The 15,732-nt window shown below is 39.6% G+C and overlaps 2 protein-coding genes across 2 annotated transcripts in view; both read left to right on the forward strand.

The window, feature by feature from the left end:
• The window catches only part of LOC127414395 (keratinocyte proline-rich protein-like), a 401,795-nt gene that overhangs the window by 113,699 nt on the left and 272,364 nt on the right, over nt 1-15,732 (forward strand). The gene's annotated exons all lie outside the window — the stretch shown is intronic.
• LOC127414356 (signal-induced proliferation-associated 1-like protein 2) overlaps nt 1-15,732 on the forward strand; it is a 180,240-nt gene that overhangs the window by 69,508 nt on the left and 95,000 nt on the right. The window contains exon 2 of the mRNA XM_051652329.1: nt 615-2,400. Within this exon, the coding sequence (XP_051508289.1) occupies nt 1,011-2,400 (1,390 nt within the window). The 5' untranslated portion in view covers nt 615-1,010. The remainder of the gene's footprint in view (nt 1-614; nt 2,401-15,732) is intronic.

Below are 15,732 nucleotides of genomic sequence, written 5' to 3' on the forward strand. Positions count from 1 at the left end.
CCTGGAGTTGAGGAAACACCCTTATAAGAACAGTGGCAATATATACAAGAATATGGGCTGTTTATTAAACATCTTCATATCCTTTTATCTCTTTTCCTGATATAACATGCGGCCTGTTGAAACTTTAGCTACTGATAGTTGGCTTACTGTGTTGCTCTGAAATGTTAAGTGGACCTGAAAGACAAAAGCATCTTCTGTCTCTTGAACAATGTGTGATATTTCAGATGGCACCTGACTATGGCTGACAGTTAGTGAATATACTTAATATGCATTTAAAAGCCACAGGACTTTCCCTTTTGTTTATCTTTCTGCATCATTAACAAAAATATTTGAACCACTGCTTGGCCAATAAAACTAAGGAGTAACATAGCAATTTATATTTGTAAATGATCTCTTTGTAGGAAGTAGCTTTGAAAGCAGTCATCTGGCCTATTTTATGGCACACACCCTACTCTTATCTAACAGTCTTACATTGTTCTTTGGTCATAAGGATGTTTTGAGAAAGACTCCCCACTGTCCTCTTAAAGCATTAGAATAGTATCTGAATCAATGTATTCCTCCGTTCTGTGCATGAAACCTTAATGTGCTTTTGTTTTTCTCTTTGCTCCCAACAGATCTCTCTTCTCCAGCTGTCATCCTAAATTAGCTGAGCTCTGTGAAAGGAGAGCTGTTTCAACTGACCCCTTCTGCTCCTTGAAGCTCCAACTGTCCGTGAGACCCAAATGCTGTCCGTCTCTCTTCAAAGTGGTCCCTCTTGAAGAAAAATGAATTGTAGTGAAAGCCAGCCATTCATGTGGGGTAACTCCCTCTAGGACGTCTCCTAACCTTGTTGAGAAAGCTGGCCTGGCTTCCAAGAGACTCGAATGGGTGATCTATGACAATGTAACCGATGAGGGGAATTGAATTCCCATTTTCCTTAGCAGCTGCAAGCAGGATATGCGCTTGAGCTGCGGGTATTGACAATAAAGAAAACCTTCCACCTTCAGTCGCTTGAGGGCTCCTTTAACGTCATGCAGTCATCAGAGGAATTATTCAGCAGGAAACTTAAAGCATTGAATGGGAGTATGGGACATCCAGCTACTCACACCCAAGGCAAGCTGGATGGGGGTAGCAAAACGAATGGTACACCTGCCATGCCTAAAATGGGGGTGCGAGCCAGGGTGACGGATTGGCCCCCAAAAAAGGAAGGTTTGGAAAGTCGAGGGGGACCCAATTATGAGAGCGTCATCGCAGCGTTTCAGAATGGACAGCCAGACCAAAGTGTGGCGATTACTGAATTAGGTGACGTAGCTCTGGAGCCGGATTACTCTGATACAAAATATTCCCTTAGTGACCTTTTGAGTCAATCCCCTTTGAAGGGGCTTCATCCCATTCGACAGCGGAGTAACAGTGATGTGACTATCAGTGACATCGATGCAGAGGACATAATGGACCAGAATGCTGTCAATCCAAACACTGGTGCATCTTTGCATCGAGAGTATGGAAGCACGTCCTCTATTGACCGACAAGGTCTCGGAAACGATGGTTTCTTTACCATGTTGCGAGGATACAGGATTGACAATTTAGAGCATCGTAGCGCCCCACCTGTTGGCTTTCCAGAACTTCTACGCTACAACACCACCCTCTCCCCAAGCTTGCAAACAGCCGCTCAGATAGCCCGAGGTGAGATCGTCCGCATCTCCAGCTATGACTACGTGGACAGCTCCCTCCTCTACAGCCGTGAAAGAGAGAAGTCCTTCATGCGACGCCTCAAGTCAGAGTCCTCCGAGACATCGCTTTTTAGAAAGTTAAGGACTATAAAGAGTGAACACGATGGTCTGAGGCTCTCGACCGAGCAGGATGACCGTCGGCCACTCAGTTTCCAGAAGTGCTTTGCTCACTACGATGTCCAGAGCGTGCTCTTCAACATCAGCGAAGCAGTCGCCAATCGAGTCAACCTCAGTCAGAGGAAGAACACAACCACCGGAGCTTCTGCAGCCTCACAGTACCAAGTCCCAGGAGTTGCTCATGTGGGTGGGAATTCTACTGCGCCTGCATCCATGTTTGAATCGCCCCTGGGCAGTAGGGAGGACCTAAACCCCAAGGAGAACCCGGATGCTGATGAGGGTGATGGGAAGAGCAATGGATTGGTGCTTAATTGCCCGCATTTTCGTAATGAGATTGGGGGAGAGGGCGAGAGGAGAATTTCACTCTCCAGGGCCAACAATGCCACCTACAGTGGCGGAGGAGAAAACTGCTCCTTTGAGTCCTCTTTAAGTTCTCACTGTACCAATGCTGGTGTGTCTGTGTTGGAGGTACCACGGGAGAACCAGCCCATCCACCGTGAAAAGGTCAAGCGATACATCATCGAACACATCGACTTGGGAGCGTATTATTACCACAAATATTTCTACGGGAAAGGTAAGTCTTGTAATTTTGTGTTAAAAAAAAATTGGGTGATGATTCTTGTTGGTTGAAATCAACATACAACTGCATTCGCAACCAGTTTCATTACTTCTGTAAAATTACCTTTTTTCAAGTGGAACAATGGACTCTTTTCACAGAATGTGATGATGGATTTGCATCTTATTTAGCACTGTAAATCTAGCAAACTTTTTTTGTGTGTAAATTCATAAAATCCATTGTTGTGTTAGGCTATATTACCCTGGCATTATTAAAAAAAAAAAAAACCTGTCAACGCTGTTGTTTCAAATACAGCTGTTGAGGTGACGGTAAATTTCAAATTTTTCTCTCTTCTAAATCCTACGATCCATCTCTTTCTATTTTATGCTTTTTTGGAAAGTAGTGGAAACATAAAATTGTATTTTATTTTTGGTGTTAGAGCACATGGGAATGTAAAAATATTATTTGCTGCAGTCTCTCATTCACCGCTATAGATGTTTACCCCACTATAGTTTACTTCCATATTCCAAACCCGGAAATGTAAAAAAAAGGTTCATATATTCATCAAGAAATAAAAATGTATGGTGGGACTTCACTTTATTAATGGGGAATTGATTGGATGGTGAAAAGTGGCCTCTATTTGACAGATGTACCACGATGAATTGTTGTCACAATAAGACCAGGAATGTGTACTAAGAAAGAAAATAGTGTACATTTAGATTTCATGGTGGCTTTATGAAGTTTCAATAGTTCATTAAGTTTAAGTGTCATGATATTTCCATGTGTGATGAGGAGGAGGGCGGGGCTGGGCCGTGACTATGCACGCCCAGCCCCCAATTGGGCTAATCAGCCGAGGAGAGGGATAAGTGCAGCGGAATGTGGCAGTTTGGGAGAAAGAGAGCCACACGCAGCTGCAGTGTGTGCGTTTGTGTTCTGTGTCTTTTGTTTAAGTTTTTATTAAACTATTATTTTGATGGTTCAGCCAGTTCCTGCCTCCTCCTTTTCCATGTCAACCTTGTTACATTGGTGCCAAAGCCCGGGAGGGAGGAGGGATGTGCTGTCGTGGAGCCCTCGCCTCTACCAGCCAACCCAAAGTAGCAGCCGCGGCCGTCCGCCAGGGGATGGTGGAGTCGCTGCCGGCCGCGCCTGGACGCGGAGGAACGGCCGCCATCCGTGAGGGGAGGAGGGGCTCTCTGCCGGCTGTCTTGAGTGGTGTAGCTGCTGCCAGGGGCGGAGGGGCTCCCTACCGGCCGCCAAAACGCGGAGGGGCGTTGCATCCGCCAGGGGTCGGAGGAAATGCTCCGGTACGCCCGGGGAGGAGCGGCTGTCGTCCGCCAGAGGTTGGGGAGTGGCTGAGGCATCTGGGCACCAGCAAACCAGGTTATTCCTCTCTCTCCTCTCTCTCTCCCGAACTGCCGCATTCCGCTGCAGTTATCCCTCTCCTCGGCTGATTAGCCCGATTGGGGGCCAGGCGTGCGTAGTCACGGCCCGGCCCCGCCCACCTCCTCGTCGCACCATGTTTTTTGAAGTTGTATTTATTGTATGTTCCTTGGAAATTCCATGGTGTTCGTTGAAGTATCTCTGATTACCATGTAAAAACGATTGTATTTGAATGTGGTAGTCATTCGGTACCCTGGTTTATATCAAAGTACCACAATATTATCATCTGATATCATAGTACTACCACAGTACTTTTTGAAATGGATTCCAAAGAATTCTTTGTGCAGGATTAAGCAAACTAAATTATTACAAATTTAGAGTTTATTAAAACGTAACTCCTCATTGAATGTTGTTCAGACCATTTATGCACCAAAACAATGGCAAGTTTTGTTCAGCATGGTGTTTATTACACATTCTGAAGAGAGCAACACTTGTGCCAGGGATGGAGGTGTGAGATTTCTCTCCTGTCTTTGGACTGTGATTTGTTATGTGAGAAAAGACAAGAGCAGCTGTTCCCCTCAGAGGAGCGGCGGTGCTGTTGAAGCTGAGAGGGGGGTGACGGGACCCTCTCCTCACACTGCGGCCCCACTGTTTTTTATTAAAACACCTCTGTGTGTCTGGGAACTCGAGGCAAATGATTGACTCATACGACACAATGTCGTCCGTGTTTGAGTGAGTAGGTGTCTGTGGCTGTCAGACTGCTTTTTTTCTGCGTGTCTGCACATCTGCATAGTCTTGAAAGGATTGTGTTACCATTCCTAAGCTCTGGAAAACAGCTGCCACACAGAAATTCAGCTTTTGCCTTTAGAGTACGCTGAATAATGAGTCGCAGCCTGTGGGTGAAAGCAACGATTGTATTCTGCACATCCACGGGCTTTCTAGCTATGGCGAATGAGCCAATTAAGGCTTTTCGCAAATGACAAATTATGTTTGCCAGCTCGTGATATTGGGGAATAGATAATTATCCGCTTGCGCCGTGTCGCCAAAGTCCTATCGGACTATGCATATCTTTTAATGTATTATTTACATTGAAATTTTACTTTAAATAGTCTAAAGGAGTGTGTTCAAAAGCACATTACCACTAGAAATTGGTATCAAGAACAGTTAAATTTCACTGGTATCAGTACTGACTACTGGGATTTTGGTATCGTGACAACACACTACTCTAGACTTTTAAATGGACACGTCAAATCTTGCATCCTCTCCAATCTTTTAGCGTCTCATTTCACAAAGAGAGAAAGAAATGGGTGAGAAGGTTCAATGGAATCAGTGCTACTCCCAAGGTGATAAAAGCATCATGGGAAAAAAGGGTGTGGAAGGAGATGGTGACTCTCCAGAGAGACACGTTGACAGGTCTGTCCTCTCCATGTCTCTGCAGAGATGTTGATGGGGTGATGATGAGTTATGAAAGGTCAATGAACTCTAAATGTTAGTCTGAAGTCAGAAAATCATGACCTGTCAGAACGTCTGGCAAATGAAGTCAGCTTTTCTAATACATGATTCAAGTTGAAGTCAATTTGAAAATTTTACTTCTGTAACGTGACATATTTCTAAGAAAAATAAGATATATACACTGGCGGCCAAATATTTGGAATAATGTACAGATTTTGCTGTTTGGGAAGGAAATTGGTACTTTGATTCACCAAATTGGCATTCAACTGATCACAAAGTATAATCAAGACATTACTGATGTAAAAAAACAGCACCATCACCATTTTTGACTATTTTTGATCAAATCTAGACAGCAGCCATCACTCCAACACCTCATCCTTGAGTAATCATGCTAAATTGCTATTTTAGTACTAGAAAATCACTTGCCATTATATCAAACACAGTTGAGAGATATTTGGTTCATTAAATGAAGCTGAACATTGTCTTTGTGTTTGTTTTTGAGTTGCCACAGTATGTAATAGACTGGCATGTCTTAAGGTCAATATTAGGTCAAAAATGGCAAAAAAGAAACAGCTTTCTCTAGAAACTCATCAGTCAATCGTTGTTTTGTGGAATGAAGGCTATACAATGCTTGAAACTGCCCAAAAACTGAAGATTTCATCCAAAGGTGTACACTACAGTCTTCAAAGACAAAGAACAACTGGCTCTAACAAGGACAGAAAGAGATGTGGAAGGCCAGATGTACAACTAAACAAGAGGATAAGTACATCAGAGTCTCTAGTTTGAGAAATAGACGCCTCACATGTCCTCAGCTGACAGCTTCATTGAATTCTACCCGCTAAACACCAGTTTCATGTACAAGAGTAAAGAGAAGACTCAGGGGTGCAGGACTTATGGGAAGAATTGCAAAGAAAAAAAAAGCCACTTTTGAAACAGAAAAACAAAAAGAAAAGGTTGGAGTGGGCAAAGAAACACAGACATTGGACAACAGATAATTGGAAAAGAGTGTTATGGATCTTAACCCCATTGAGCTTTTGTGGGATCAGCTAGACTGTAAGGTGTTTGAGAAGTGCCCGACAAGACAGCCACATCTATGGAAAGTGCTACAGGAAGTGAGGGGTGAAATATCACCTGAGTATCTGGACAAACTGACAGCTGGAATGCCAAGGATCTGCAAAGCTGTCATTGCTGCACGTGGAGGATTTTTTGATGAGAACTCTTTGAAGTAGTTTAAGAAGTTCTGAACATTTTCTTCAAATTGTAATAGTGATTTTTCACATTATTAATGTCCTGATTATACATTGTGATCAGCTGAATGCCACTTTGGTGAATAAAAGTACCAATTTCTTTCTATAAGAGCAAAATCTGCACATTATTCCAAACTTTTGGCTGCCAGTGTGTGTGTGTGTGTGTGTGTGTGTGTGTGTGTGTGTGTGTGTGTGTGTGTGTGTATATGTATATATATATATATGTGTATATGTGTGTGTATGTATATATATATATATATATATATATATATATATATATATATATAAACAAAAACTATGTTGGTGGAACTTTATTTTATCCATTTAATCCAATAGTTCCTTTTGTGTTCCATGGAAGAAATTAAGTCATATGGGTTTGAAACAACATAAGGGTGAGTAAGCAATGACAACATTTGCATGAAATACCCCTTTAATCACTATAGTTACAGGATCAGTGTGCTGTGTTCATGGTAAATGTCCACACATTGATGTGTCTACAAAGTTATGTTTCACGCTTTGTCTTTTCGTGTTAATTGTGGCTGTAAGTTCATTAGTTTTCTCAGCTCATAGCAGTTTAATTTAGTCAAACTGGTTTTTGAAACATATTAGCTGATTTGTTTACAATTTACAATGTATTTCCTGTTTCACTCCAAAAACGTCCAGGGTTCCCATGGTCGTGGAAAACCTGAAAATAGCTGGGAATTTTAAAATTGTGATTTCCAGGACTTAAAGACTTGGAATGTCATCATATCTTAGTCATTAAATGTCTATAGTGAATATATACATTCTAGTGTTCCTCTGCCTAGAAATATCTAATCAGCTAGATACTGTTCTTGTGTGGAGTAAAACTTGCTCACAATCTATAATGAACAGTCAATGAACAGTTCAAAGTTGTTCACAAATTGTTCTGATTGTTTCATTAGTGAGTTAGTCTGAATAAATCTGTATCACGCAATCACAAATGACGGTAAATGTGCTTGCAAAGTCATGGAACGTCACATTATGGAAGAAAAAATGGTTGCGAATGTCATATGTTGACTTAACAACTCTTAAAAAGTTCATTGATGGTAGATAACTAACAAAAAGCTTTTATTTATATATATATATACATATGCCTTGGTAAAACCATGTTATAGATAAAAATGCCATTGAATTACCTCAATCCATCTTGACCAAGATGCTATACCAGGTTGTAACCAGGTTTTTTTTTCTTTCTGGTGGATCATAGAGCTGGGTATCAGATACGCTACAGAGACCACGATACGATATGCATCATGATACATGTTCATTTTGAAACGACTTTCTCCTGAGCTTAATTTAGTACTGTATAACAGTTGTTCATAGTAAAATGGATAATATAACATTGAAAATACAATAAGGTTCAAAAAAACCAAAATAAATACTGTAATTCTGTTGCCAAAAAAGCTAATTACTTTTACTGGCCCTTTCTTCTTTCTGCTTTAAAAGTGTTTTATGCTACCCTTACTATAGTTAAAAATATTCTGGCTCAGTATCAAATACTGTGTACAACAGGTAAGGCAAAGCCTCTAGGATTAAAAAAATTAAGTCTTAACACAGGTCAAACACAACTCACCTCTTCACACTGTTGTTCTATTCATATTAAGGCTGAAATGATTAGTCGATGTTATCGACAAGGTCGACAATAAAAAAAAATTGTCGACAAAAATTTCTGTTGTTGAATAGTCGTTTGATCTCATTTAATGTAACATGAGATCAGATATGAAACTAATGCTGGCACGCGAGAGGAGCACGGCAGCTGATTGAGGAGAGAAAACACAGCTCACAGTCCAGACGCACTCGAAACTTTCCAAACAGCTTCAGGTGATGTAGATCGCAAAGTATGAGGAAATTATACAGAAATACAAAATAACTAAATACAGAAGCTTTCTTATTGTGAAATACAGCGGAGCTGGTGCTGCCGTTCCGCTTAAGCAAAACTTGTATGTTGAGCGTCTTTAAAGGAAACACTTCGCCGTTATATCTTTAATGGATCCTTTATTACAGTTCAAATAATAAGGAAGCAGGTCATGTAAATAAGTACAAACTCTGAAACTGGCATTTCTGTGTGCGGTCAGCGCTGCTTCTATGAGTCGCATGATGTGACCCGATCTAAGGGGGAGAGATTGAAACTGCACCCGGCTGATGCACACTCTCGTGCCTGTTGCTGGTAGTTTATAACGTGATGTCTTGCCACGTAGTGAATCATAATACATATTAGTGGTAAACCGATATATCGGTGAGGTTTCCTGAGGGCGCTGAGAATCGCCTACTTGCATGTGATACGACCGAGACATGTAAACGACTAGTCACGGTTCGTTTGTCGTTACGTGCCGTCATGTTACTACAATAATAGACCAGTGTGAATAGACCAGTGTCATTTAAACGGTCCACATATCAGAGCCGCATAATGTTAAAGTGCTCATCTGTTTCATTCTCCCTCTCTCTTCTCAACAGTTCCCTGTAACTTTAACTGTCTTGTCTAATGATAAAGGCAAATATCAATAAAACTAATATCATATACCATCTGCAAATATGCACATATCTTGTTTAAACAGATGTAATAAACAAACCTCACAAAACTTGAGCAAATCCAGCGTCTTGTGGAGCGCTCATTTATTTACCTCTAAAGCACTTATTCTATCAGCCTCTCCTCAGCAGTTCCCTGTAACTTTTAACTTACTTTTCTAATGATAAAAGGCAAATTTCAATAAAACTTCTATTATATACCGTCTGCAAATATGTAGATATCTCGTTTAAACAGATATAATTCATGAACATCACGAAAATCCAGGGTTTTCTTCCCGATGAGCACTTATCTAATATCTCTGAAGCACATATTCTGTCAGCCAGAAGGATCGGGATCAAAAGTTCCTCTGATTCACAAATTATGACGGTCACTCCGTGACAATCCAAGCAGGCGATCCAGGCCGTTTAAACTGTCAGGAGATTGCTGCTCGCGCTTGATCCGCACGAGCGCATGAGTGCAACTTCAAAGTAAAAGTGCTTCACGTGCACTATGAGTAAATGTCTTATTCAATATGAACTGTATGTACAATTGGTTTTATTCTGTATTTTTTTACGAAAATGCGATTGCTAACATGGACATGCCATTCGTAGTTGCTGGTCTACTGTGTGTACTGTTATTTCCTTCTTCCTAATATATTAACAATTTCTTCATGTGCAAATAAATTACTAAAATTTGATGACTAAACAGAAATCAGAAGAAACTGCTATCTACCATTTAAAATACAATATAATTTTTTTAGATTCTTTTTTACAAAGTTAAAGTTTTGTGTGAAATTGAGTAAATATAGTGCTAAATAAGAGTTTATTATTTTTATTTATTTTTTTAGCAATTTTATGTTTATGGTATTTACTATATTATATTGTGTGATATATCGGCATTGTATCGGCCTATCGGCCTCCCTGCTCTCTGGATATCGCCATCGGCCATTAAAAAACCCATATCGGTCGATCACTAATACGTATGTGTTGCGGCGTGAATCTTATTGTGAAGAAAATCGGTGATATGCAGCTCTATTAAGAAGAGAGAGTTTATTTTTTGAGAATTAAAGATGAATCGATGTGAACAAAAAGGTGAGAACTTCCTCAGGTAAATGTATCTTGTTGATTTTTACATATTTTTAAATGGAAAACAAGACAAAATACTTGATTACAGTAGGATTTTTTTTCTAAACGTCATTTTTTTCCTTTAATTCAATTAATGTCATTTAGAGGAATTTTTAAAAGATGATGTCCTCTTTATTATTAGTAAACATGTTTATTACAATCTTTTAAATCAAGTTACAAGCTGAATAGTCGGTTGAGAGCTAATGATTAATCGTTGCAATAATCGCCCGAATAGTTGAATAATCGTTTTAATAATCGTTAGATTAGTCGATTATCAAAATAATAGTTAATTCAAATAAAGAGTTGTATAATAATCATAACATGAAACTGTAATTAGTCAATTTAATATAACTCAAATAGCTTATATTTTAGACCATACATAAATACACAGGATATATCACAGATTATAGGCAGTGCAAAATATGCTGTGCTAAAATCAAGTGAAAAGACATATGTAACACTGTTCAGTGGAAAGGAGAACAGGGAAGCGAGGTTTCCAGGTTCAGGTAAGCGTTTAATTTGGCCACCTTGATGCTTACAACTTCACAAACTCATTAGCTTCACATGCACGTAGTAACTTAAACACTTTAATTTCACAAAACACGGCAGCTTCTGTAGCAGCGTGGCCTTCCTTGTGCCAGTCTCTCTCTCGGTTGCTGGTGGCGTGGCTGTTTATATGCCGCTCTCCCCCTGCTCACTGGGATAAGAGACAGGTTTCAAACATAATCTAGCTCAGGTGTAAGCGCCCTTACCGCTTTCTCTCTCTCTGGATGGACGCTTGAACACGCCCCCGCTGCCACAACATACTAGCCTTCAATTGTGTTTTCTTAATATAGTTAGTCTAACTCACCCTCGCATGTGATTATCCACGATGCCTCCCCTGCAGATATTTGGCATTTTCCGCACCTCGGTTGAGAGAAGGGTTTGAAACTTCTTTGACCCAATTTGACCAGCCCCTTCGATTTTTACAGCCACCTTTATCCGATTCATATATACTAGGCTATTCACAATCCATGTACAGTAAAATCTGAATTGCTTGATTTAAAGTGATTCATACTCATAGATTCAAACCTTCTGAGATGGCCTGAGATCAGTCGCAGCGTTACATAAAGAACAAAACTTTTTGCTGGCAAGTAACAGAGAAGAAAGAAAACTCTTCATATGTGCGTTCTGTGAGAAGCGCTCACACTGCGCTGGTGAGCGGCATCAGAAGTGCGCGCCGGCTGCTTATCTTTCCTCTGTTCTTTAAAATATAATCAAATATGTTCCTTGTGTGTGTCTTTGTGTCTAAGTAAGGACATCTCTTGCCAAATATCACGTCTGTGTGTGTGTGTGTGTGTGTGTGTATGTGTGTAGTGAAATACAATAATTATACTGTAATTGGTGCAGAACTTTTCACTTGCTAGCACACGTGTGTATTTTTCTTTATAACGGCAATAATTTATATAAATAAATCCTTTAGTCCTAGTCTTGCCAAGGACATGTGAGTCTTGAAATGATGTTGACCACTAGTTGGTAACAATGACAATCTATAAATGAGTTACTACTGTGATCTATTTGGCCAGAATATCCTGCAGTTATAAAAACGTTACATCATTTGATCTTTATCAGACTAGCAATCGTTGTCTAATATTAACGAACATTGCCTTACTTTTGTAACATCATTTATTTCAAAATATCAATGTTTCCAATAAGTCAAAACAACAACATAAGATATGGCACTTACCTGCTAAGATGACATGTTTTCAGATATCCATCTTTTCCTTTCTTTCGTTATTTATTTGTTCATTCGCTCTGATAAGATGTTCTGTATTCAGAATACACCGTTGCCTCGAACCACATTCATCTGCACAGAGGAGCAGAGCCGAAGCACAACTTGCGACATTACCAAAACAACGTCCTTCCGCAAGACTCATGCAGTTTTATTTTTTAACCGCTTGAGGGCCAAAAGTTACATAGTGTAGCTTTAACATATTCTGTTTTTTGTAATAAAGTTGCCACAGATTTTCTCACAGTCAGTTCAGCAAGGCTCAGAATGAGCACACATGCAATACAATATGATATATTGTTGCTGTCCGATGAAAAACACGTATCTCCACTTTTGGCAATTTTTACTTTTTACCATAGACGGAATGCGCCAAGTGACCTCTTCCTACTGTTTGAATTGTGCATCGAAATGACCAATGAAAGAATGTTTAATCAAGCTATCTGTTTAACCAGTATGTCCATTGGCCTTGAGAAGTGTCTAATAAAACTGCATATGTCCCGCCCTTATGTTTTGAAGAGAGTCAACTAATTTACCTCTGCTGTCTGGCTGAAGTGTAGTGAAGCGATTGCCTACATCGCACTGAAGATACATAATTTATTTCAGACAGCGACAATATGCAATGTAATGTGACATGATTAGGTGTAATTTTGACAAACTTGCCAGCTGTTTTAAGTTCACAAAAAACTGTACGCGTGCTGATTGCAAGACGCTAAAATACGGAACAAATCTCTCTCTCTCTCTCTCTCAAATATACTACGAAAAGAATGATAAGTGAAGTGCTAGATTTAAATTGATGCAGCCTCTGGTTGGCGATCATAATGAGCTGTGTAGCTATACTACCCAATGTTTGTGATGGTACAATATCAGCTGGATTTGTGTGTTAATTATTGTGACTAACCTTTGTGAATGTGTTTGTACCCGTGGGTATGGTTGCCACTTTTGAAGCTGTAGAATAAAGGACACTTGCTTTAAAGTTGTTGACGGGGGGTGGGCGGGTGGTTGGTTTGTTGCGATGCCGGTTGTCGTTTGTGTGGACTTTTTAGACCGTCTCTTTTCATACCCGACACAGTATTAGGATGTTTTAGCACAATGTGTGGACTTTTTAGATGGTCCCTTACCCACAGTAGGCAACATTTACAACAAATATCAAGGGTAAATTAATGATCTGGAATGATTTTGACGTGATGCCATCTGACCAGCTTAAAAAATGGGACAAATCATGTCCCGTATTGATTCGAAAGTCTATTAAAATGTGACTCAAATCTGAGTGTCTAACTCGAATCCCAATCACTGCCGCTAAATACATGACCGAACTGGGTCCGACACGTACAGGTCAGTGGGAAGATGAGCTAAATGACACTGTTCAAAAATAACCCACCTTTTGGTTAATTTCATACCTTGCTTGAGAGTAAAAGAAGCACATATCACCAGCTTTATCGTGATAATTCAGTAAGCACTGGTAGATTGGAGGTTCGTGGTGTCACGCAGTGCTTTCGTTTTGCACCATTTATTCTAGGTATCGCCTGAGTCATGTCTCACTCCCAAATTTTGGGTTTGGGCAAAAAGCCAAAATGCACATAGTTTAGATTTTAGTTTTGCCAGCAGTAGCAAGATATCATCCAATTTAAATGTGGTGGTCTACTACTGCTCAGGTGATTGAAAGCCAACTTGCATCGCGTGGTAGACGTTATAGGCTACACTCTTAAGCCACCAAAGTGCTGCATAATAATGATGCGGACGCAGCTGCATCGATACACGCCTTGGCAAGGAGAACACGATGATGTATCACCATATCAATATTTTGAACACAGCCCTAGTAGATCAGCTATACCAACTTGAATAAACCTGCAAACATCAGAAGATGGTTTTAGCTGGATTTGCCAACATTGTTATAATAAAACGAGTTGGAAGGGCTAGAAGTGTCTTTGTCGTGTTTTTGTGGTCTTTAATGCAGATTTAGGCTTTAACCTTGTGAAAATCTCCAGGTGCTTAAGAGAGGATGAGATTAGCATGGATCAGCGCTGAGAGGATCTTGATTCTCTGTCATGCACCACATTGAGTTGGAGTAAGGGCTGTTTGCCGAAGACCCATTCCGATCTCTCCTCTCGTGTGGATAGCCTGCTGTTTCAATTATATAATGGCAGGTTTGCTTTTAGTATGATACTATAGATGTGCTGACATGTCCCCATTATTCATTTCATTGTTGTCCCATATACTTTTTTGTTTTAAATCAATACACATTATCCTAATGTCTCCATGCTTTCATACACATTGTCAATCACATTGCATAATTTTGTCTGTTGGTTTCGACATGGTGCCCATGTGCATGTTTGTCTCCAAAGGGGCTTACTGAAAATGGGGGTGAAATTGTTTGGTGTGATTGAAATGACGCCACAACTGTGAGAGCTGTAACGTTTGAAAAATGTATGTAAATCATTTGAAAAGTATCAAAAATAAATTATGAAGGCCTGGTAAAATTTTGCCTTCATATAACAAAAAGAAAAAGAGTTCTGTTCCGTTTTAATAAAAATTAACCCTGAAGTTGAAGAAACACCCTCTTACAGATGTAATTTAGAGTGTGAATATTGGGTCAAAAAATGGCAATAGGGTCCAAAATGGGGCTTAAACCTAAAAAAATGAAGTAAAATTTTTGTCCTTTTCAACAGAGACAGTGAATGGAGGTACTTAACGGTCAGAAATGGTGTTCGTCCACTTTATTATTTTTTGTTTATTTTTATGTCATTTTTTTTATTTTTGCAACCAAAATTTGGGACACATCTGAATAGTTTTAATCTCTGTCAATATATTATTTTCTAGTAATAGATTTGAAAAAATGGTGCGAATTACAGGGTTACCCATAGAGGTGTGAATCTTCACTGGACTCACGATTCGATTATGATTCAAAGGGTAACGATTCAATTGTAAAACGATTCTCGATGCATCACGATGCATCATGTCCTCTCCCTAGTAAAAAACTCTCCCTTTCAGCTTTTTATTTAACAGCTGTTTTCAAAAATCAGAACAAGTTACATTACATAAACTGGCCTTTTACTCTCAGTATGAGCTGTGAACAAAACATGGAACATCCACAAGATTAAATAAACAGTTCTATAGTTTAGAAGAGGATCACAATTTTTTAGTTTATTTCTTTAGAACTTTATAAAATGGTATTTAATTATTATTTAAAATTAATCTATGCCATGCCTATTCATTTGAATTTGTATCTATAACCACAACTGGAAGTTGCTGGTCCAGGATGAGAGATATATCTGCTTATATGAGAGCGCTTCTCACCTGCACAGGTGATAATAAAGCGGTTTAAACGGCACGGTTGTTGCTTCAGAAATTTGTCAAGCATCTCTGCGAGTAGAAGATCGCAAGACCCAGTCGCAAACGCTATGATGGATTTCAAACCCTTATCATCAGGTGTGAGCACTGTCCTGACAAGCATGTTACCGGCTATAAGCAAAAGCCAATAAAATTGAGAGTGCGTAAGTGAAGAGAAAGGTATCGGGCAAAAGAAAAAAAAAGTATTAAATGAAAACATCGCCCATGTCTCACGAACCGCTGCCTCATCATTATTTTCTGCTGTGTTTTCCCCCGTTCTTATGCATGATAACATGTTTGTTGGCATGTTATCACGAATAAACTCTCCCTTTGCTATGTGCGTGGGTTTGTGAAAGAATTTCGTAAAAGTATTGTGAAAGAATTGGTAAATTTCTGCCGCGGTTTAAACTGAACCCAGAATCAATTCTGATTCTTTTGAGAATTGATTCAGAATCGTTTGAGAAAGAATCGCAATGCATCCACACCTAGTTACCCATTTAGTCTAAACAAAGATGTTGGGTCTAG

Source organism: Myxocyprinus asiaticus, chromosome 23 (assembly GCF_019703515.2).
Source record: "Myxocyprinus asiaticus isolate MX2 ecotype Aquarium Trade chromosome 23, UBuf_Myxa_2, whole genome shotgun sequence".
NCBI lineage: Eukaryota > Metazoa > Chordata > Actinopteri > Cypriniformes > Catostomidae > Myxocyprinus > Myxocyprinus asiaticus.